At 54.5% G+C, this 16184-nt stretch overlaps 8 protein-coding genes across 8 annotated transcripts; 4 read left to right on the top strand and 4 right to left on the bottom strand.

The window, feature by feature from the left end:
* Window positions 1-245: 245 nt before the first annotated feature.
* SODALDRAFT_340600 (SNase-domain-containing protein) lies at window positions 246-1178 on the bottom strand (the record flags this gene model as incomplete). The annotated part of the gene is made up of 2 exons (XM_028612968.1): window positions 246-704; window positions 768-1178. 2 exons carry the CDS (start codon window positions 1176-1178, stop codon window positions 246-248), a joined length of 870 nt encoding a protein of 289 aa, XP_028465057.1.
* A 641-nt stretch (window positions 1179-1819) lies between these two features.
* SODALDRAFT_334337 (NADH-ubiquinone oxidoreductase 49 kDa subunit) lies at window positions 1820-3850 on the top strand. The gene is made up of 3 exons (XM_028612179.1): window positions 1820-2512; window positions 2682-3423; window positions 3495-3850. Exons 1-3 carry the CDS (start codon window positions 1835-1837, stop codon window positions 3509-3511), a joined length of 1437 nt encoding a protein of 478 aa, XP_028465058.1. The 5' UTR covers window positions 1820-1834; the 3' UTR covers window positions 3512-3850.
* SODALDRAFT_192657 (ubiquinone biosynthesis monooxygenase COQ6) lies at window positions 3483-5460 on the bottom strand. Its single transcript, XM_028607144.1, has 2 exons — window positions 5195-5460; window positions 3483-5127 (listed from the first exon to the last, which is right to left on the bottom strand). Exons 1-2 carry the CDS (start codon window positions 5376-5378, stop codon window positions 3827-3829), a joined length of 1485 nt encoding a protein of 494 aa, XP_028465059.1. The 5' UTR covers window positions 5379-5460; the 3' UTR covers window positions 3483-3826.
* Window positions 5461-6043: 583 nt separating this feature from the next.
* On the top strand, window positions 6044-8233 carry SODALDRAFT_280232 (hypothetical protein; the record flags this gene model as incomplete). Its single annotated transcript, XM_028608224.1, has 2 exons — window positions 6044-7497; window positions 7597-8233. 2 exons carry the CDS (start codon window positions 6044-6046, stop codon window positions 8231-8233), a joined length of 2091 nt encoding a protein of 696 aa, XP_028465060.1.
* A 126-nt stretch (window positions 8234-8359) lies between these two features.
* On the bottom strand, window positions 8360-9923 carry SODALDRAFT_334338 (ATP synthase subunit 4). The gene is made up of 3 exons (XM_028612180.1): window positions 9295-9923; window positions 8935-9157; window positions 8360-8846 (listed from the first exon to the last, which is right to left on the bottom strand). Exons 1-3 carry the CDS (start codon window positions 9775-9777, stop codon window positions 8821-8823), a joined length of 732 nt encoding a protein of 243 aa, XP_028465061.1. The 5' UTR covers window positions 9778-9923; the 3' UTR covers window positions 8360-8820.
* Window positions 9924-10141: 218 nt separating this feature from the next.
* On the top strand, window positions 10142-12297 carry SODALDRAFT_379732 (nucleolar complex protein). Its single transcript, XM_028615064.1, has 3 exons — window positions 10142-10811; window positions 10869-11745; window positions 11816-12297. The coding sequence occupies exons 1-3, from the start codon at window positions 10198-10200 to the stop codon at window positions 11954-11956; spliced, it is 1632 nt and encodes a 543-aa protein (XP_028465062.1). The 5' UTR covers window positions 10142-10197; the 3' UTR covers window positions 11957-12297.
* SODALDRAFT_334340 (ER-derived vesicles protein ERV46) lies at window positions 12158-14341 on the bottom strand. Its single transcript, XM_028612181.1, has 4 exons — window positions 13859-14341; window positions 13598-13778; window positions 12741-13503; window positions 12158-12680 (listed from the first exon to the last, which is right to left on the bottom strand). The coding sequence occupies exons 1-4, from the start codon at window positions 14049-14051 to the stop codon at window positions 12507-12509; spliced, it is 1311 nt and encodes a 436-aa protein (XP_028465063.1). The 5' UTR covers window positions 14052-14341; the 3' UTR covers window positions 12158-12506.
* Window positions 14342-14887: 546 nt separating this feature from the next.
* On the top strand, window positions 14888-16000 carry SODALDRAFT_279673 (hypothetical protein; the record flags this gene model as incomplete). Its single annotated transcript, XM_028608182.1, has 4 exons — window positions 14888-14936; window positions 15004-15129; window positions 15192-15313; window positions 15386-16000. The coding sequence occupies 4 exons, from the start codon at window positions 14888-14890 to the stop codon at window positions 15998-16000; spliced, it is 912 nt and encodes a 303-aa protein (XP_028465064.1).
* Window positions 16001-16184: the final 184 nt, after the last annotated feature.

Below are 16184 nucleotides of genomic sequence, written 5' to 3' on the forward strand. Positions count from 1 at the left end.
GAACATTCATTCACTTTGCGAGTCAAGTATTGTTCATCTTGTCTATACTTTCATTCCTTACATTTAAGCTTTGGCTACTTACATCTCGTAAATGGTCCACTCTGATCTATTCACGCAAAAGCTAGGAAAACGGAACCGGACCCTTTGGATAGTATGCATTCATCGTATCTCAGTCCAACATGAATTCTCAGAATGACTAGATGCAGAGTAGCTTGATGGTCTCTATGACCATCAGAGTACCTTATTCAAAACCATTTCCACCATCGAGACTTTTCAGTTTGTTCCTCAACCTCTCTTTGTTTCTCCTGCTGCTGCCCCTGTTTTTCCTTCTTGTATGATCGTGGGCTAACAAAGTCAGAGGGCTTGGCTGACCAAATTCCCAGCCGCTTCGCCCGGGCCTTGAGCTCAGCCGCCTTGTAAACCTTCTCCATGCCGCCCCATTCCACCCCGCTCTTGGCTTCGTATGTAGTAGCGAGTCCCTGCTTCAATAATGGCAGCCCGACGTCTTTTCTGAAAGGAAAGCCTCTGACGTAAACTGTCGCGACGACTCTGTTGTACTGATCTCGGCTGTGAATGTATGCCCTGACTCGCCGGTTGAGTATACAGTCGGACAGGTACGCCCGAGCCTCCTGTGCAAATGGTTGGCCAGGTTGACCGAAGTACGCGCCCTCCGGAGCGTCGACGCCAGCCAGACGAACAGGAATCTGCAGGGCTGGTTAGCTATGTGGTACAAAAGTAAAGACGTAAAGAAATGATTCAAAGCTGACCGTTTTGCCTTTCAAGGCCGACCTGGTCTCCGGCACCTTTCGGAGCCACCCCCAGCCAGCCAGCCGACCACCAGGTGTGTGAAACAGATGGAATCCGTCTCCGTCTCCCACACTGGTGACTTTGCCAAACAGCGATCTCCTTCTGAAGTAGTTGTCCTGGATGCTGCCTGCGCTAGGAATTCTCTTGAGATAGGACTGGTAAAACACAAAGACGGCTAGTGAGCCGACTGCGGTAAGAAACACAGGAGTCCATTCCTTCGCGGCTTGAAGAGGAGGATCGGGTTTGGGGAGGAGGTCATTCCAAGACGGCGGGCTGCCTGGGGGAGATTCATCCTTTTCCTCTTTGGACTTTTTCGACAAGTTCGACTTGTCGGAGGATCCCGAGGATCCAAAGGGCCATGGCCATGGCATTGTGACGGCACGGCCAGCCTTGGACAACGCGTCCTATGAGACTGCCTAGATTTTGGGTTGAGGTGAGTAGGCGAATCAGATAAAAATGAGATGATACTCACCCGAGTCCGTCCTTCGGTGTAGGTAGACAGACAATTCTTGAGCGTCGTTTCCTGCTATCCGGTACAGGCTGTCTCGAGAATGGCGTCTCGGAGACCAATACTACCACAAGGTATATGCATTTAGCGTCAGAGAATCGAGTTTGGGTATATGCATTGAAAAGCGAACGGAGTATACCATGAAGGATTCACCGAGAGCTGTTGCATGCTACCAAGCGGTGAAGGCTCACCATGAAGTTCGTACACAGTGTAATGTGTGAGTATCACGCTTGTACTCACTGTACATTTTGCCGAAAGGGAAAAAACATCTTGGCGGTATCGGAAAAACCATGGAGCCATCCCGGCCAATCATGCGACGTTGATTTCTTCAATGTCAAAGCTCGGGAGATGACGGCCATGTCACACAACCACCGCACCTCGACTTCGGTCTCGTCCCCTCTGGAGGCATCAACAATCAAAGATCGCCACCGTCCCCGGCAACAGTAGAAGAGGCTCAATTGAGGAGGATCGGTCTCCCTCAATTTCTCTTTGTCTGCCTCTCTCCACTCCTCGACGACAATGGCGAGCAGCATCTACCGTCTTGCTGGCCACAGCGCCAAGCGGTTATGCCTCCGGCCAGCCGCAACCACAGCCGCCTCCTTCGCCGCCCGGTCCCTCTCCACGACACCCCTTCGAAGATACGCGACACCCAGCCCCGAATACCAGGGGACCCGCCTCGTCCCCGTCGACTCCGACTTTGGCATCCCCGTCAACCCCAACGCCCCACAGGGGGACGAGGCCGACAAGAGCGTATCGGCAGTGTCGGGCGAAGAGTCGGCCGAGGGCAGGAAGGTCAGGCACTACACCGTCAACTTCGGACCGCAGCATCCCGCCGCCCACGGCGTGTTGCGATTGATTCTGGAGATCAATGGCGAGGAGATTATCCGCGCCGATCCCCACGTCGGTCTGCTGCATCGTGGCACCGAGAAGCTGTGCGAGTACAAGACCTACCTCCAGGCTCTGCCCTACTTCGACCGCCTCGACTACGTCTCCATGATGACCAACGAGCAGTGCTTCTCCCTGGCCGTCGAGAAGCTTCTCAATGTTGAAATCCCCGACCGTGCGAAATGGATTCGGACCCTGTTTGGCGAGATCACCCGTGTCCTTAACCATCTGATGTCTGTCCTGTCTCACGCTATGGACGTCGGTGCCCTGACGCCCTTCCTCTGGGGTTTCGAGGAGCGAGAGAAGCTTATGGTAAGTTTTATTATTTTCTTTTTCTTTTCTCCCCCCCCTTTCCCCTTTCCCCGTCACGTTGCATGTATTTGCGTCGCATGTTTGTAGGCCAAAGAGAAGAAGACAAGAACAAAAAAGGAAGAAAAAAAAGAAAAAAAAAGAAAGAAAAAAAAACTGACTTTGATTCGAGGAATTCTACGAACGTGTCTCCGGTGCACGTCTCCACGCCGCCTACGTCCGCCCCGGTGGCGTCTCCCAGGATCTTCCCATTGGCCTGCTTGACGATATCTACCAATGGGCCACCCAGTTCGGTGACCGCCTTGACGAAACGGAGGAGATGTTGACGGACAACCGCATCTGGATCAACCGTCTGCAAGGCGTTGGCGTCGTCAGTGCCGCTGACGCCCTCAACCTTTCCTTCACCGGTCCCATGCTCCGTGGCTCGGGTGTCCCCTGGGACATCCGCAAGGCCGCTCCCTACGACGCCTACGACCAGGTCGAGTTCGACGTGCCCGTGGGCGTCCGCGGCGACTGCTACGACCGGTATCTCTGCCGGATGGAGGAGTTCAGGCAGTCTCTCCGCATCATCCACCAGTGCCTGAACAAGATGCCCCCCGGCCCCATTCGCGTCGAGGACTACAAGATCTCGCCCCCCCCGCGCGCCGCCATGAAGGAGAACATGGAGGCTCTCATCCACCACTTCCTCCTCTACACCAAGGGCTACTCCGTGCCCCCCGGCGAGACCTATTCCGCCATCGAGGCCCCCAAGGGTGAGATGGGCGTCTTCGTCGTCAGCGACGGCAGCGAGAGGCCGTACCGTGTCCACATCCGTGCCCCTGGATTTGCTCACCTGGCCGGCTTCGACCATGTGTGCAAGGGTCACTTGCTTGCTGATGCTGTGGCGGTCATTGGTACTATGGATCTTGTGTTCGGTAAGTTTGCGCTCTGCGTGCCCACCTACAATCACTGGTCAGAGAGACTCGATGCTAACAAGTGAAATTAGGTGAGGTTGACCGATAGATGTTGGTTTAAGAGGGCAAAATGAGGTAGAGGATCGTAAGGTCTATTCCGTTTGTACTAGTAGGGAAAAGACAGAGCATCAAGTTGACGTATATATCACATCGTTCTTTTTTGTTTCCTAAGTTATCATTTTTTCCCACACAATATTGCCCGTGATATTGCATTCCGCCATGGTGGATACGATGTGTGCCACACTACTCTCGTCTCGTGGTATGACAGACTGGCAAAGAAGTTTGATACTGTTGTAAGGTAGGTAGTGATACATTGCATAGTACACGGGGATGGAAGGGCAAAATATATGTACAGCAGCCCATCTTATACAAGCTTAGCTCCGCTTCCTGCGGCTTGGCTCATCAAGAACTTCTTCAACGGCCCCATCGCATTGACAGCATTCAGCCCCAGCGAGCGCAACGGCACCAAGGGACCGCTCCCCACGGAGTAGAGCTTGTGAATCTTGTCGCAGACTCCCAGCAAAACGTGGTTGGCAGCGTAGCGCTCCGCGTTGTAAGACTCCAGGGACAGCGTAGAGCCCAGGTCCTGGCCGTGGGACACAGCGTACTCGATGGTCCTGGCCAGACTCTGGACGTCCCCCTGGCCTTGGTTCAGACCTTGGCCGGCAAGTGGGTGGATCGCGTGTGCCGCATCGCCGATCAGGGCGACACGCTCGCCGGTGTAGGTATCGGCGTGGCGCATTTTCAGGGGGAAAGACGCGACGGTGCCTTCCTGCACGCCAACGACCGTCTGGGGGATCAAATGCGGGTCGAAAGGCGTGTGGTTGAGTCTCCACGCGAGCTCCTCTTCTTGGCCTGACGTCTGCTTGTGCATGAACTCCAGGTCCACCGGGGAAAGCCGAAAGGCCGCGTTCACCATGGCAATGAACTCCTGGGGAGGGAGGCTCTTCAGGAGAGCCGCGTTCTCTGGGGTCGTCGACCATACTAGTGTCGAATAATTTCCAGGTAGAGGCAGCATGGCCACCGGGCCCGTCGGTAGGAATCGTTGGTACGCGACCTTGCTGTATTCGCCACCCCAGCCATCTCCTTCCAATTCCAGCGTGGCAACAACGCCGTGTCTGTCGTAATCCCATCCCCGGCTCTCGATGCCCGCAAACGTCCGGACAGGACTGTTGACACCATCGGCCCCCACGAGTAACCGTGCATATAGCTCGCGCCCCCCGGATAATTGTACAACGGGCCATTGTCGGAGATCGAGGTCGGGCTGCTCGGACCCGAATGATATGTGCTCGACTTTCGCCCCGTCGAAGATGGAGACGCCGCCTAGCTCCTTTAGCCGTTTGAGTAGCCCGGACGTGAGGTTGAGGTTTTCGGTCATATAGGCAATAATCCCTCCCTCGGATGCCGCGCTGTCCTGCGCCCAGTCAAACTCGATGCGTGCCCCAGATACACCATCCCAGACCTGCATTTCTTGATACTCCTGGACGCGGCTGCGCTGTATGTGGCTCCATGCGCCGATAGAGTCGAGGTGTCGCGCGGATGTCGGTGTCAATGAGCTGCATCGGTTGGAAAACCGGTCTGCCGGTAGCCTCCAATCCCGAATCTTGGATAGATCTTGCGCCTCTACAAGGGCGACGCGGAGGTGCGAGGTAGTTGGATTCGCACCTGAAGGGATCGGCAGTTAGCATCGCTGAAAACCCAGCTCAAAGGCAAAGGGCACCGTAAGACGTACGGAGGGCAGTGAGGAGACTTAGGCCGGCCGGGCCCCCTCCAACGCAGACCACATCGTAAAAGTCCGGCTCGGAACTGCTTGCGCTGGCGAATGTCCTGGAGGATTGATATTGGAAGCGTTGAGTACAACTGCGACACACGAACCGTGTCCCAAAGGTAAGGACGCGTCTCCCAAGCCCGGCCATCGTTTAGAGAGGAGACCCAAAGACAGAGCCCGTTAAAACCGAGATATTAATGCGTCCGGAGTTTCGAAACCATTTATTTTCGTATAATAAAGTTCGAGAAGCGTCGTGCGAAGTAGTCTAGCTGTCGCCTCAGCCAAGCCACACATCATGTGGCGCAATGCCTGACTAATCATATCATGTTTCGCCATTTTCGGTAATCGTACAATATTATGTACTCGGTACGTCAGGGACCCCACCGATCCCACTTTTTCTCACCACGTTGCCACAGAGACCGAGGTCCCCTCCCTCATCGACATCATCACGACCCTGTCGGTTTTTTTCTTGTCAACATGCAACACGTCTGTCCCATTGTTCCTATTTCTTCCACTGTCTGTGCATACCAATATCCCAACATTCTGTGGCCGCATCTGGGGTCACGTCAAGGCAACGGGTACCTACATTCTCAAAGGCTTGTGATCTACAGGAATATTCCCGAGGTCTCTCGCCTTCCCTGAAGTTTCTTTTGCAGGTCGCAACAACCTTTCAACCCAACTTTGTCTCACAAAGTAGTGGCCCATTTTCGGCACCTTCTTCGGGTTCCGGACGGACGTCACTCTCACCCTCTCAACTTCCTGCCCCACAAAGCTCGTTTCTCTAGCCTGCGCGACACGACGACGGCTACCAAGATGGAGGACGAGTACGACTATCTTCAGCCTGGGTTTGATCCCAAAACGTTGACAGTGCCCCGACTACGCTCGATTCTCGTTGCCCACGATGTCCAGTACCCCGGCACTGCGAAGAAGTCCCAGCTTATCGAGCTCTACTATGAGGGTGTAGTACCCAAGGCGAAGAAATTCTTGGATAAACAGGCACGTGCGAAAAGGTCCAGCATGGGGATTGTCGATATGCCCAGCGGTAACTCGGCTTCGTTTGACGACTCCGATCTTCAACCTCCGACACAGACGAGACGATCTCGGTCTCCACGAAAGGCCTCGGCTAGAATCAAGCCCGAGGAGCAGGAAGAGCCAGAGCCTGTGCGAGCCCAAAGCCCAACGAAGCGGAGGGTGCGTGGCACCAGCCGCCAACTATCCCATCCCCCGGACGAGGATGACCGGGAACTTTTGCGGTCTCCTAGAAGAACCACTCGCAATGTGACTCCTCAGGTTAAGGTAGAGGAATCCGACGATGACTTCTTCAGACGCACCCGGGAGGCGGAGGGCCCGTTCTCGTCTGATAACCCCTTTCAGAGCGGGAGCTCTCCGCTCACGGCCCCACGCTCAGCAAGCAGCCGCCGGAGGACTGCCGGGCAAGAACCAACCACCCCGCACTACGAGAAGGAGGCTAGACGACGAACGGATGGGCACGCTGCACTCGACGGCCCAAAGTCATCCAAGTCTCGCAAATCATTCGAAGTGCCCGTAAGCAAGTTTTCGGGGCAGCAGACGCCAGAAGTTCATGACGTTGACGCCGGCGAGGAGTTTACACCCGAAGAACAATTCGAGTTGGAATTGGAGATGGCATCCAAAGGGCAAACGGCGGTTCAACCTCGTCAAACACAAGCTCCCAAGCGGCGATCGGGCTTCAAGGTTCCTATCATGGCTCTGGGTGTTACCCTGCTCAGCGCATATGCCGGCTGGTATCGGCAGGAGAAGATCGCTGTCGGATACTGTGGCCTCGGCAGACCTGCGACGCAGATCATACCTCCTGAGGTTCCGGTTCCCGATTGGGCTGTGCCCTTCATCGAACCTCAATGTGAGCCTTGCCCGCAGCATGCCTACTGCTACGAAGACTTTTCCGTGCGCTGCGAACCCGACTTTGTCTTGAAGCCCCATCCCCTCTCTGCCGGTGGAATCCTCCCTCTTCCTCCTACCTGTGAACCTGATGGGGAGAAAGTGCGCCGTGTCAAGGTAGTAGCGGACAAGGTTGTTGAGGAGCTACGTGAGAGGCGGGCGCGGTTCGAGTGCGGCGAACTCGTCGACGAGGCCGGTCGCAATGATGAAGGCCCTGGCATTGCGGAGGATCAGCTGCGCAAGACCATCAGCGACAAACGCAGCAAGAGGATGAACGAGCAAGAATTTGACGACCTCTGGCTCGCTGCCCTCGGAGATGTGAAGGAACGCGAGGAGATTGAGGTAGTTGAGTAAGTCCCCACCCATCTCATTTAACCATCATTTGCCCTCCATCCCTGCCATTCGGCCGCTCCCTTTCTTCCCCTTCATAGAGCCATTCTGACCAGTAGTCCCACTAACCAGACCGGTTATGGTGGAACTAGAACGGCCAATTCCTCCGGCGTTCCAATCACCTACCTCTCGTCCACCTCTCTCGCTCGCCTTTCGCTCGGGTGCGCAGCCAAGCGCTCCTTCAGGCTCGGACTGGAGCGATATCGACTCCCTGCTGGATCTCTAAGCCTCCTGGCCATCTTGTACTTTTACGCCCGTTCTCGCTACAGGTCCTACAAGTCAGAGATGGCCCAGGTACCCGCTCTCGTCGACCTTGTCCTCTCCCGGCTCGCCGCGCAGAAGGAACTCGGCGAAGAGGAGATTGACGAGCCCTGGCTATTCCTTCCGAACCTGCGCGACGACGTGCTCAGGTCGGTGCACTCGCTTGGCGACCGCGATCGCATCTGGAAACGCGTCCGGGCTGTTGTTGAGCAGAACAGCAATGTCCGGACCAGCCAGCGGGAGAGCCGCAACGGAGAAGTCGGCCGCGCCTGGGAATGGATAGGACCCATCGGAGGCGAGGCTGCCCGGAGGCGGCGGAGCGGACGTATTTCCTTCGGGGCGGACGTCGAGAAGGAAGAGACGCCCGAGATGGTGCACAAGACGGAGAAAGGGGCCGGACACTCGAGATGGGAAGAGTCGCGCCCCGTGTATTAAATGGGGGCCTGGATGTCGTTGGCTTGACTTCTTGATTTTCCCTCTACCTTTCTTTCACATCTTTATTTTCTTTGTAATGAATACGTACTCAAGGCGACTGGGAGGGGTTGGTGAAATATCTAATAATGTTCTGTTCTCGTGCAGAGTGTATTTGAAACTTGATTCTGTCCCGAGGAACGTTCTATTCTACGAGTGTCGAAACGACATTTCGGATATGAGGACGATGGCTTCCCATAGCTTCCCGTGGTACTAAATTCACTTTCTCACACCACAACCCCAGTGCTGCATGTTGACTGAAACCACTGCCGTCTCCCCACCTGACACAATTTACAATCGCAACAGAGCACTGGGGACAGGGAATCATGTGCGGAGACAACTCGAAATAGCGAGACGGTTAAGTCTACCCAACATGAATATAGTCACTCTCACTGTGCAACAAAGGAGACGAAGTATTATGTTCAGGATTGTCGATTCGGCTAATGCACAGGATGTTGATAAACACGGAAGGGAATTACCCTCGGTACAAAGGAAACCTTCCTCTCTTGCAAGTCTAAAGTCGGGACTTGGAGGCTGAATTGTCTGTCTGTCTATTGGGCCTTGGAGGCAAGGATCTCTGGAAGATATTGTTAGCAGATATTCAATGGAAAACCTAAGAACTGAGAAAAAGAAGGGAGGGGGGAAAAAATGAACTGGTAGCTTACTCTCGACGTCGGCAACGCTCTGCTGGAGAATCTGCTGCAGAGCCTTGGGGCTCTGGAGCTCCTTCTGGACCTTGGCGATGATGCTCTCGGCCAGCTCCCTCTGTTGCCGCTGCTTAACCTGGCCCTCGTACCGCACCCACGAATCGAGGACGGCCTTGGCCTCGGCAGCGAGGGCGGTCTTCTGGTCGAGCTCATAGGCCTCAGCCTCGAGCCGCGCGGTTTCCTATGTGGAGGAACCAGCATTAGCATTTCGATCATCCGATCCATAGCCTCATCGTGGCAATCATCCATTCAATTATGAAATGGCCTTTCGGTGAGGGGGGCAAGGAAGGAAGAGAATGAAAATCAATTGCTTCGTACCTTCGAAACCTCGAACAGAGACCTGGTGACGTCGACAACGCCCTGCATCTGCTTGACATCATCGATGCGGACCTGGACGGCCTTGGCGTGGTCGGCGCGAGCCTGGTTGAGCAAGTTCCTCATCTTCTCGGCCTGGCCGTCGGCCCACTCCTTGTAGGCGGGACCGCCATACTTGATGAGGGCACCCCAGACGGCGAGGAGGCAGAAGGCGACGACGGTCTCCTCGTTGACGACGTAGTACTCGTTGCTGATGCCGTAGACGCTGAGACCGGCGGCGGAGGAGAGGATGGCCGACTTGGAGAGGAGCGAGCTGCCGGGGAGCGCGTCGATCAGGGACTGGGCCTTCTTCTTGGGGTCCTCGGCGGGCACGTTCGAGGCATTGCGGGTGGAGGTGACGGCGGCGAGGGCGGGGAGGGTGCGCCGAGTTACGGTCGGCCGGAGGAGGTTCGCTCCTGTTGAAGGGTGAAAGCTGTTAGCTGTCATTCATCGTCGGGTGACGGGGGACGAGGTCAATTGACCTCGCAGAATATCATTAGCGGGACGCGAGACGCACCAGCAGCGCTTCTAGCCAAACGAGACGCCATTTTGTGATGATCGGGGATGCGGTTCGGTCGGGTATGTTTGAAGTCTTTCGGAGCTCTTGGAATGAGGTTGAGGTTTTTTGGGACCACGCTAGTTCGGCTAGAATATATCACGTGACTCTTCTTTCTGTTGCCGGGTGTTGACGGGAAACTTTGGGTGCTCCACTCTTTTGACGAAGTGCTGACTAACGTTTCTGGGAAATTTTTATGTTCTTGGCATCGACTTCTCTTGGAGTTTCGACGAGATGCTGAATTATTCGCCGTCTGTTCAAGCCTGGTCATCTATCTTTCTCTCATTCAGTCACTAAAGAAACTTTCAAGAATGGCGTCCAAGGTGGCTAAAGATAGCCAAAAAAGAAAACGGGTGTCCGAGGCCAATGGAAAGCCCAAGAAACGAGCACGATCTGAGAGTGAGGATGAGAGCATCCAAGACGATCCTCATGCTGAGATTCTGCTCTTAGAAGAGCAGATTCTCGAGTCAAAGAAACATTACAACAATATCGTCAAACTGATCACCACCGCTAAGAACTTTGAGAACGACCCCGATTCGGCGGCTCTCGCGTCTGTCGCACTGACCAGGGTTTTCATCAGATTACTGTCCTCGGGCTCTCTTATCAAAAAGAAGGGTCAGCCGGAGAAGGAGGCCGTTGTTGTGCAGTGGCTGAGGGATCGGTACTTCGAGTACAAGGATGTTCTGCTTGACTTGATCAACGATGATGAGCTAGGGGCGCCTGCGTTGACGCTCGCTATGCGGGTTCTCAAGAGCGAGGGCCAGCATCTCAATGATGGGGATGAGTACAACTTCCCTCACGTTTTCCTTCAACAGATCATTCAAGCGCTCCTCGACTCAGAAAGTGATGATGCGCGATGTGAATTCGTGGACAAATTCTTGACCGAGTTTGATGACATACGATTCTATGCTCTGAAGGCTACCAAGTAAGTGCCCAAGACGAGGAGGCAGACGTGCTGGGCCACTGGCTAACCTTTTTACAGGAGCATTGTTGAAGATCCAGAGCGCTCTGGGGATCAGGAGGAGCTTTTCGATGACTCGTTTACGTTCGTGTCATCAGTCGGTAGCGTACCGAAGACGCTCGAGAACTATTACCTCGAGAAGCCGAAGAAGAAGGCGCACCCGCTCAACTCGCTGCACCAGCATCAGAAGCAAGGCCAGGATGCATGGCTGGCGGTCTTGAAGCTGGCATCGACCAAGACTCAGAGGAAGCGTACGTTGAACGTCATGTCGACGGACATTGCCCCCTGGTTCCTCCGACCTGAACTGCTAGCGGATTTCTTGACCGACTCGTACAACACGGGTGGCTCCATGTCGCTGCTGGCCCTGTCTGGCGTTTTCTACCTTATCAAGGAGAGGAATCTCGACTACCCATCGTTCTTCACGAAGCTTTACAGTCTCCTCGACCGCGATATCCTGCACTCGAAGCACCGGTCACGATTCTTCCGGCTTATGGACACATTCTTGGCCTCGACCCATCTCCCTGCTTTGCTGGTGGCCAGTTTCATCAAGAGGCTTGCGCGTCTAGCGCTCAATGCACCGCCAGCAGCCATCGTATTCATCGTGCCGTGGACGTACAACATTCTGAAGCGGCACCCGACGTGCATGTTCATGCTGCACCGGGAACTTCGCGATCCAGATGAGAGGAAGCGCGTCGAAAACGAGGGATTTGAGGACCCCTTCCTCCCCGACGAAGCCGACCCGATGGAGACCCAGGCGATCGATAGCTGCTTGTGGGAGCTCGTGCAACTGCAGCAGCATTATCACCCGAATGTGGCGACGATTGCCAAGATTGTATCAGAGCAGTTTACAAAGCAGTCGTACAACATTGAGGATTTCCTCGATCATTCGTATGGCAGTGTAAGTCTTCAGGAGGGTAATCGACTAATGCTTGAAGACCGTACGCTGACCCCGTTTCTCTTTTATTTAGCTTTTGGAGGCCGAGATGAACAAGAACATGAAGAAAGCTCCCGTGGTCGAATTCCAGATTCCCAAGAGGGTGTTCCTCCCACAAGACCCGGAAGCAGGACTTGAGGACAGTCTTCTCGCACGACTTTGGGATTTTCAATGAAGAGCCATCAAGTTGGATGTTAGCGGAGAACTGGCAGAACCATTGGGCCACTCACACAACACCCTTGCTGAATACGAGATACCCGAGCAGCTACGCATATCTATTGTTGTCACTACGCTATGCTCTGTTTTAAGGACGCCCATGATATTGGGATTGATAGCCATGGCTTGTTTTGAACCGCTTTTTGATGTGTCCTTGGCAGGGAAAGAGGCGATCTTATGTGATGCTTGCTGGTGGACGGACTCTACGAAGAGCGAAACAGCGCGCATCGCAATCTTGAAAATGCAAGAGAGCAAATACGAACTCCCATCCTCATTTCTTAAAAAATCCAGGAGTATGTCATGGTGTCGTAGAGCCAGTTATGCAAGAAAGTTTTACAACTAAAATCAATAACATGTTCCGTAGAACTACGCTTATCATACCCTCACATGCTCTGAATATGCATCCACCGCCACGCCTGCATCTTAATCCCTTGCTTTCACACTACTTCGTTTATATGCGCTCTCCCTCGCTCTAATACCGAAGCCCACATACATGCAACACTCACCCATCAGGCCTCCTTCGACAGTACCTTCTTGAGCCGGGTGGAACCCTCGAAGAAACCCCTGTCAATCGCGGCAGCGACGGTCAGGGTACCGCCGATAACAGCGCAGAGACCGGTAAGAAATCCGGTAAATGTCTTGACCCGCTCTTCGCGGTTGATGACCTTCATGGGGGAGATATCCTGAGCGCATTCAGGTTAGAAAGCGTACGTCCCTGGTAGAGGCAATCGAGTCCCACTTACATAGGAGAAGAAGACACCCGGAATGCCGCCTCGGGAGTGAAGACGCTCCGCATGGCCCTCGGCAGAATCGTCGCCGCCGGCAAGACTCCGCTTGTGGCTGGTGACCGAGTACTGGTGGGTTTCGATACTGCCGTCGCTGCCGCGGCCGTAGGAACCAAGGACAACATTGTCGTCCTGCTGGAAGTAGCCGCCCTTGTTCTCCCAGCCGAGAGGGAGATACGATGTGGGAACAATCTTGACGAAATAGATAAAGTTGAAGTTAGGGTCGTCAGTGTTCTGGCGGGTGTCATCGAGCGGGTTCATGCCCTTGTTGGACCCGGGCAAAAACGTCTTTGCGACACTGCGCGCGACCGAGTCCGGGAGCTGGGGCCCGAAACGAAGGTGGTGGATGATGTGGGTGAAGTCATGGGAGGTTTCCTTGTCCCAGTAGTTCTTGAGGTCGTGGACGTGCATGTTGCCGTTGCTGAAGCTGCGGCCCGGGGCGACGTGGAAGTTCCCGACGACCTTGTTGACGCGCAAGTCGCCCTCGATGCGGCATCCCTCCTGGCGCTGCTCGTCCAGACGTTCGGTGTAATGCTCCCGTGTACACTGCTCGACGTTTTCTCCGCGGCCGAAACCCCACGACGCCTGGGCGTACGCCTCGCGCACCTCGTCGCACGTGTTGCAGCAGCCCGGCTTCACGGCGTTGGCGGGGGCTGGGGCGCCATAGCAGGGACCGCAGTAGTTGGGGTCGAGGTGAGTCGCGGAATCTTCGTCATCGTGACTGGCATACTCAGTCAGCTTTTGTCCTTATATTGAGAGTAAGGGAAAAAAAATATTGGTAGAGCGCGAGTCGGAGAGTTGAGGTCAATCCGTACAGCTTTAGAGACCGCTTGTCTATTTCGCCCCCGCCCTCCTTCTGTGGCTTCAGGCGGACCTTGTTGATACCGGAGACGATTCCGTGTTGTTGTTCGCCGGAAACATCCATAACGTCGAGGGTCAGGAGCTCGCATGGCATCTTGGGGAAGGTAATGTTAAGATGTATTTCCATCCGCTCGCCTATATGATTTCGCGCACGTTAGTCCACCCAGTCCCATGGTATTGGGGCAGCTTTCTCCGTTGAGGCTAGAATAGCCTACCTCGTCCCTTGTCCACCACCAGCTCTGGATGGATCTCTATCCTTCGGTAATCGGTCCATTCTCCCCAAGCCAGCCATAAAACGACGAAAAGCGAGACGATGGTGATAATGCCGCCGGATGACGTACGGATGCGCGCTTCGTCGACAGTTTTGGTAAAGGCATCGAGCCTGGTGAATCTCGACTTGGCCGGCATTGTGAAAGCGAGCGAAGGAGGCCGAACTTCAGTAAAGGCGTCTTGTTACCTGGGCGACAATCAAGATCGTTCGTCGTCTTTCGCCTGGAAGCTCCAGTGCGCTCTGATCTAGCCTTGCCCCTCCACCTTCGCGACACGCAGGGAAGAAAGGCCTGCCCTAGAGAGATGGTCAAAAGATATAAGTAGATGCTACCAATAACCTCAGAGCCAATTGGACCATTTATAAAGGTAATTTAGTGTTGGTATGATAACGGTCCGAGATGATACCCTAGACTTGGACTTGCTGGGAGTAGGTACTTGGTGAGGTTGAGGCCACATTCGCGTTTTCCAGACAGGTGAATGTCGCCAAGGGACAGGGGTCTTTGTCCGTTGAAAACTGGGGCATTAGGTGGGGCCAGGCACTCTACCCGTACCGACCCTATTTTGAGATGAGACATGCATTCTGATATCTGGAGGTATCTGAGGGACCCACCTTTCACAGCAAAACCGAAGTCCGGATAATCATCGGCCCAGCTCGGTTCGTCTACCTATCCGTAGGGTGGTCCGTGCTATAGCTTATTGGTCCAGAACCCCAGAAAATTCCGGTGCAGCTCGAGAAGGCTGATCCTCTGAGGAGCCTTCTTACGTTCTTTGACAGCCTTTCCTGTCCATCTCGCCATCTAGCACAATTTGACGTCACAAGGTCACAGCAGGAAGGATACCTCAAGGCATCAATTGATTTTGGGTCTCATTGTCTTACTTATTTTTTCATGCGAATTACCTAGCTCTCTAAAAGAGAAAAGGGGGGGTGAACACACATACGAGGGGAGCTTAGAGCTTAATCACACTGCACCACCATGTCGAAATCAACATCGCGCGTGGTCTTTGTGGGCAACATTCCCTACGGTAATTTCACACGACCCTCTTCGTCTTTGCTTGGTCCTCTGATATCTAACCTATCTCTGGAACTCAGGTCTATCCGAGGAACAGATCACCGACATATTCAGCAGTGCTGGCAAGGTCCTGAACTTCCGTCTCGTATATGATAGGGAAACGGGCAGGCCCAAAGGCTTTGGTTTTGCAGAATACCCCGATCATGGTATGGTATCCCCTGACGAACCCGCGCCCGCTGTGTTTCTCCAGCATGTCTGACTAGTGTAGACTCTGCGGCGTCCGCGGTCCGAAACCTCAACGACTATGAAACCATGGGCCGGAAACTAAGGGTCGACTTTTCGAACGAAGGGGGCGGAGACAATGATAATGACGGCCACCCTCACAGCCACGTAAGTGCTGGCATGCTCAGCTATGTACATACACTGCTGCGACCTACTCTGACTCTGACATACATTCGGCAGACACGCGACGGTGGCTCCAACGGCTACGGACAATCTGCACCAGCACCTTCCCAAGGCAGCTCGCTGCCTCCCTTGCCCCCGGGCAAAGATCTTCCCCCAAATGTCACTGCGACCGACGCTATCTCGCGAACTCTCAATACTTTGCCACCGTCGCAGCTCTTGGACATTCTCGGCCAAATGAAGGCACTAGCTGTTTCCGATCCAGGACGAGCCACCGAATTACTACAGCAAGCACCTCAGCTTTCCTATGCCATCTTTCAGGCGTTGCTTCTCATGGGTCTCGTCTCTCCCGAATCTATCCATTCAGTGTTGGATTCCAGTGCGCCCGTTCCACAGCCAGTCACAGCTGGTTACCCACCTCAACAGGGCGCAATTTACCCCCCAGTGCCGGGAGGCGCCAATAACACGCCCCCGGTAGCAGCTACGCCCTACGCTGCCCCCCCTCAAGCGGCTCCCTATGGTGCCATCCCGCCTGCTCCTGCGCCACCCCCAGACACCGAGGCACTGGTGCGGCAGGTTATGGAACTACCCATGGAGACGATCAACCTCCTCCCCGAGGCGGAGCGCGCTCAGGTTCTCGCTCTGCGTGCTCAGTTCGGTGGACAGCGAAGATAAGAATTATCTTGTCTATTGTCCATGTTCTGAGTGCTGTGCTCTTGGGTGCTACTTGCGAGGTTACATGGTGCTGTAATAACATGTGGCAGGCTTGCTTGTCCTGACTCTCGCCGAGGCGCGGGTCTGGCGCTTAGAAATCCTTGCTCTACTACTGGGTCATATTATATTCTGATACTAATATCTT

This window comes from Sodiomyces alkalinus (genome assembly GCF_003711515.1).
Source record: "Sodiomyces alkalinus F11 unplaced genomic scaffold SODALscaffold_7, whole genome shotgun sequence".
In the NCBI taxonomy this organism is placed as follows: domain Eukaryota; kingdom Fungi; phylum Ascomycota; class Sordariomycetes; order Glomerellales; family Plectosphaerellaceae; genus Sodiomyces; species Sodiomyces alkalinus.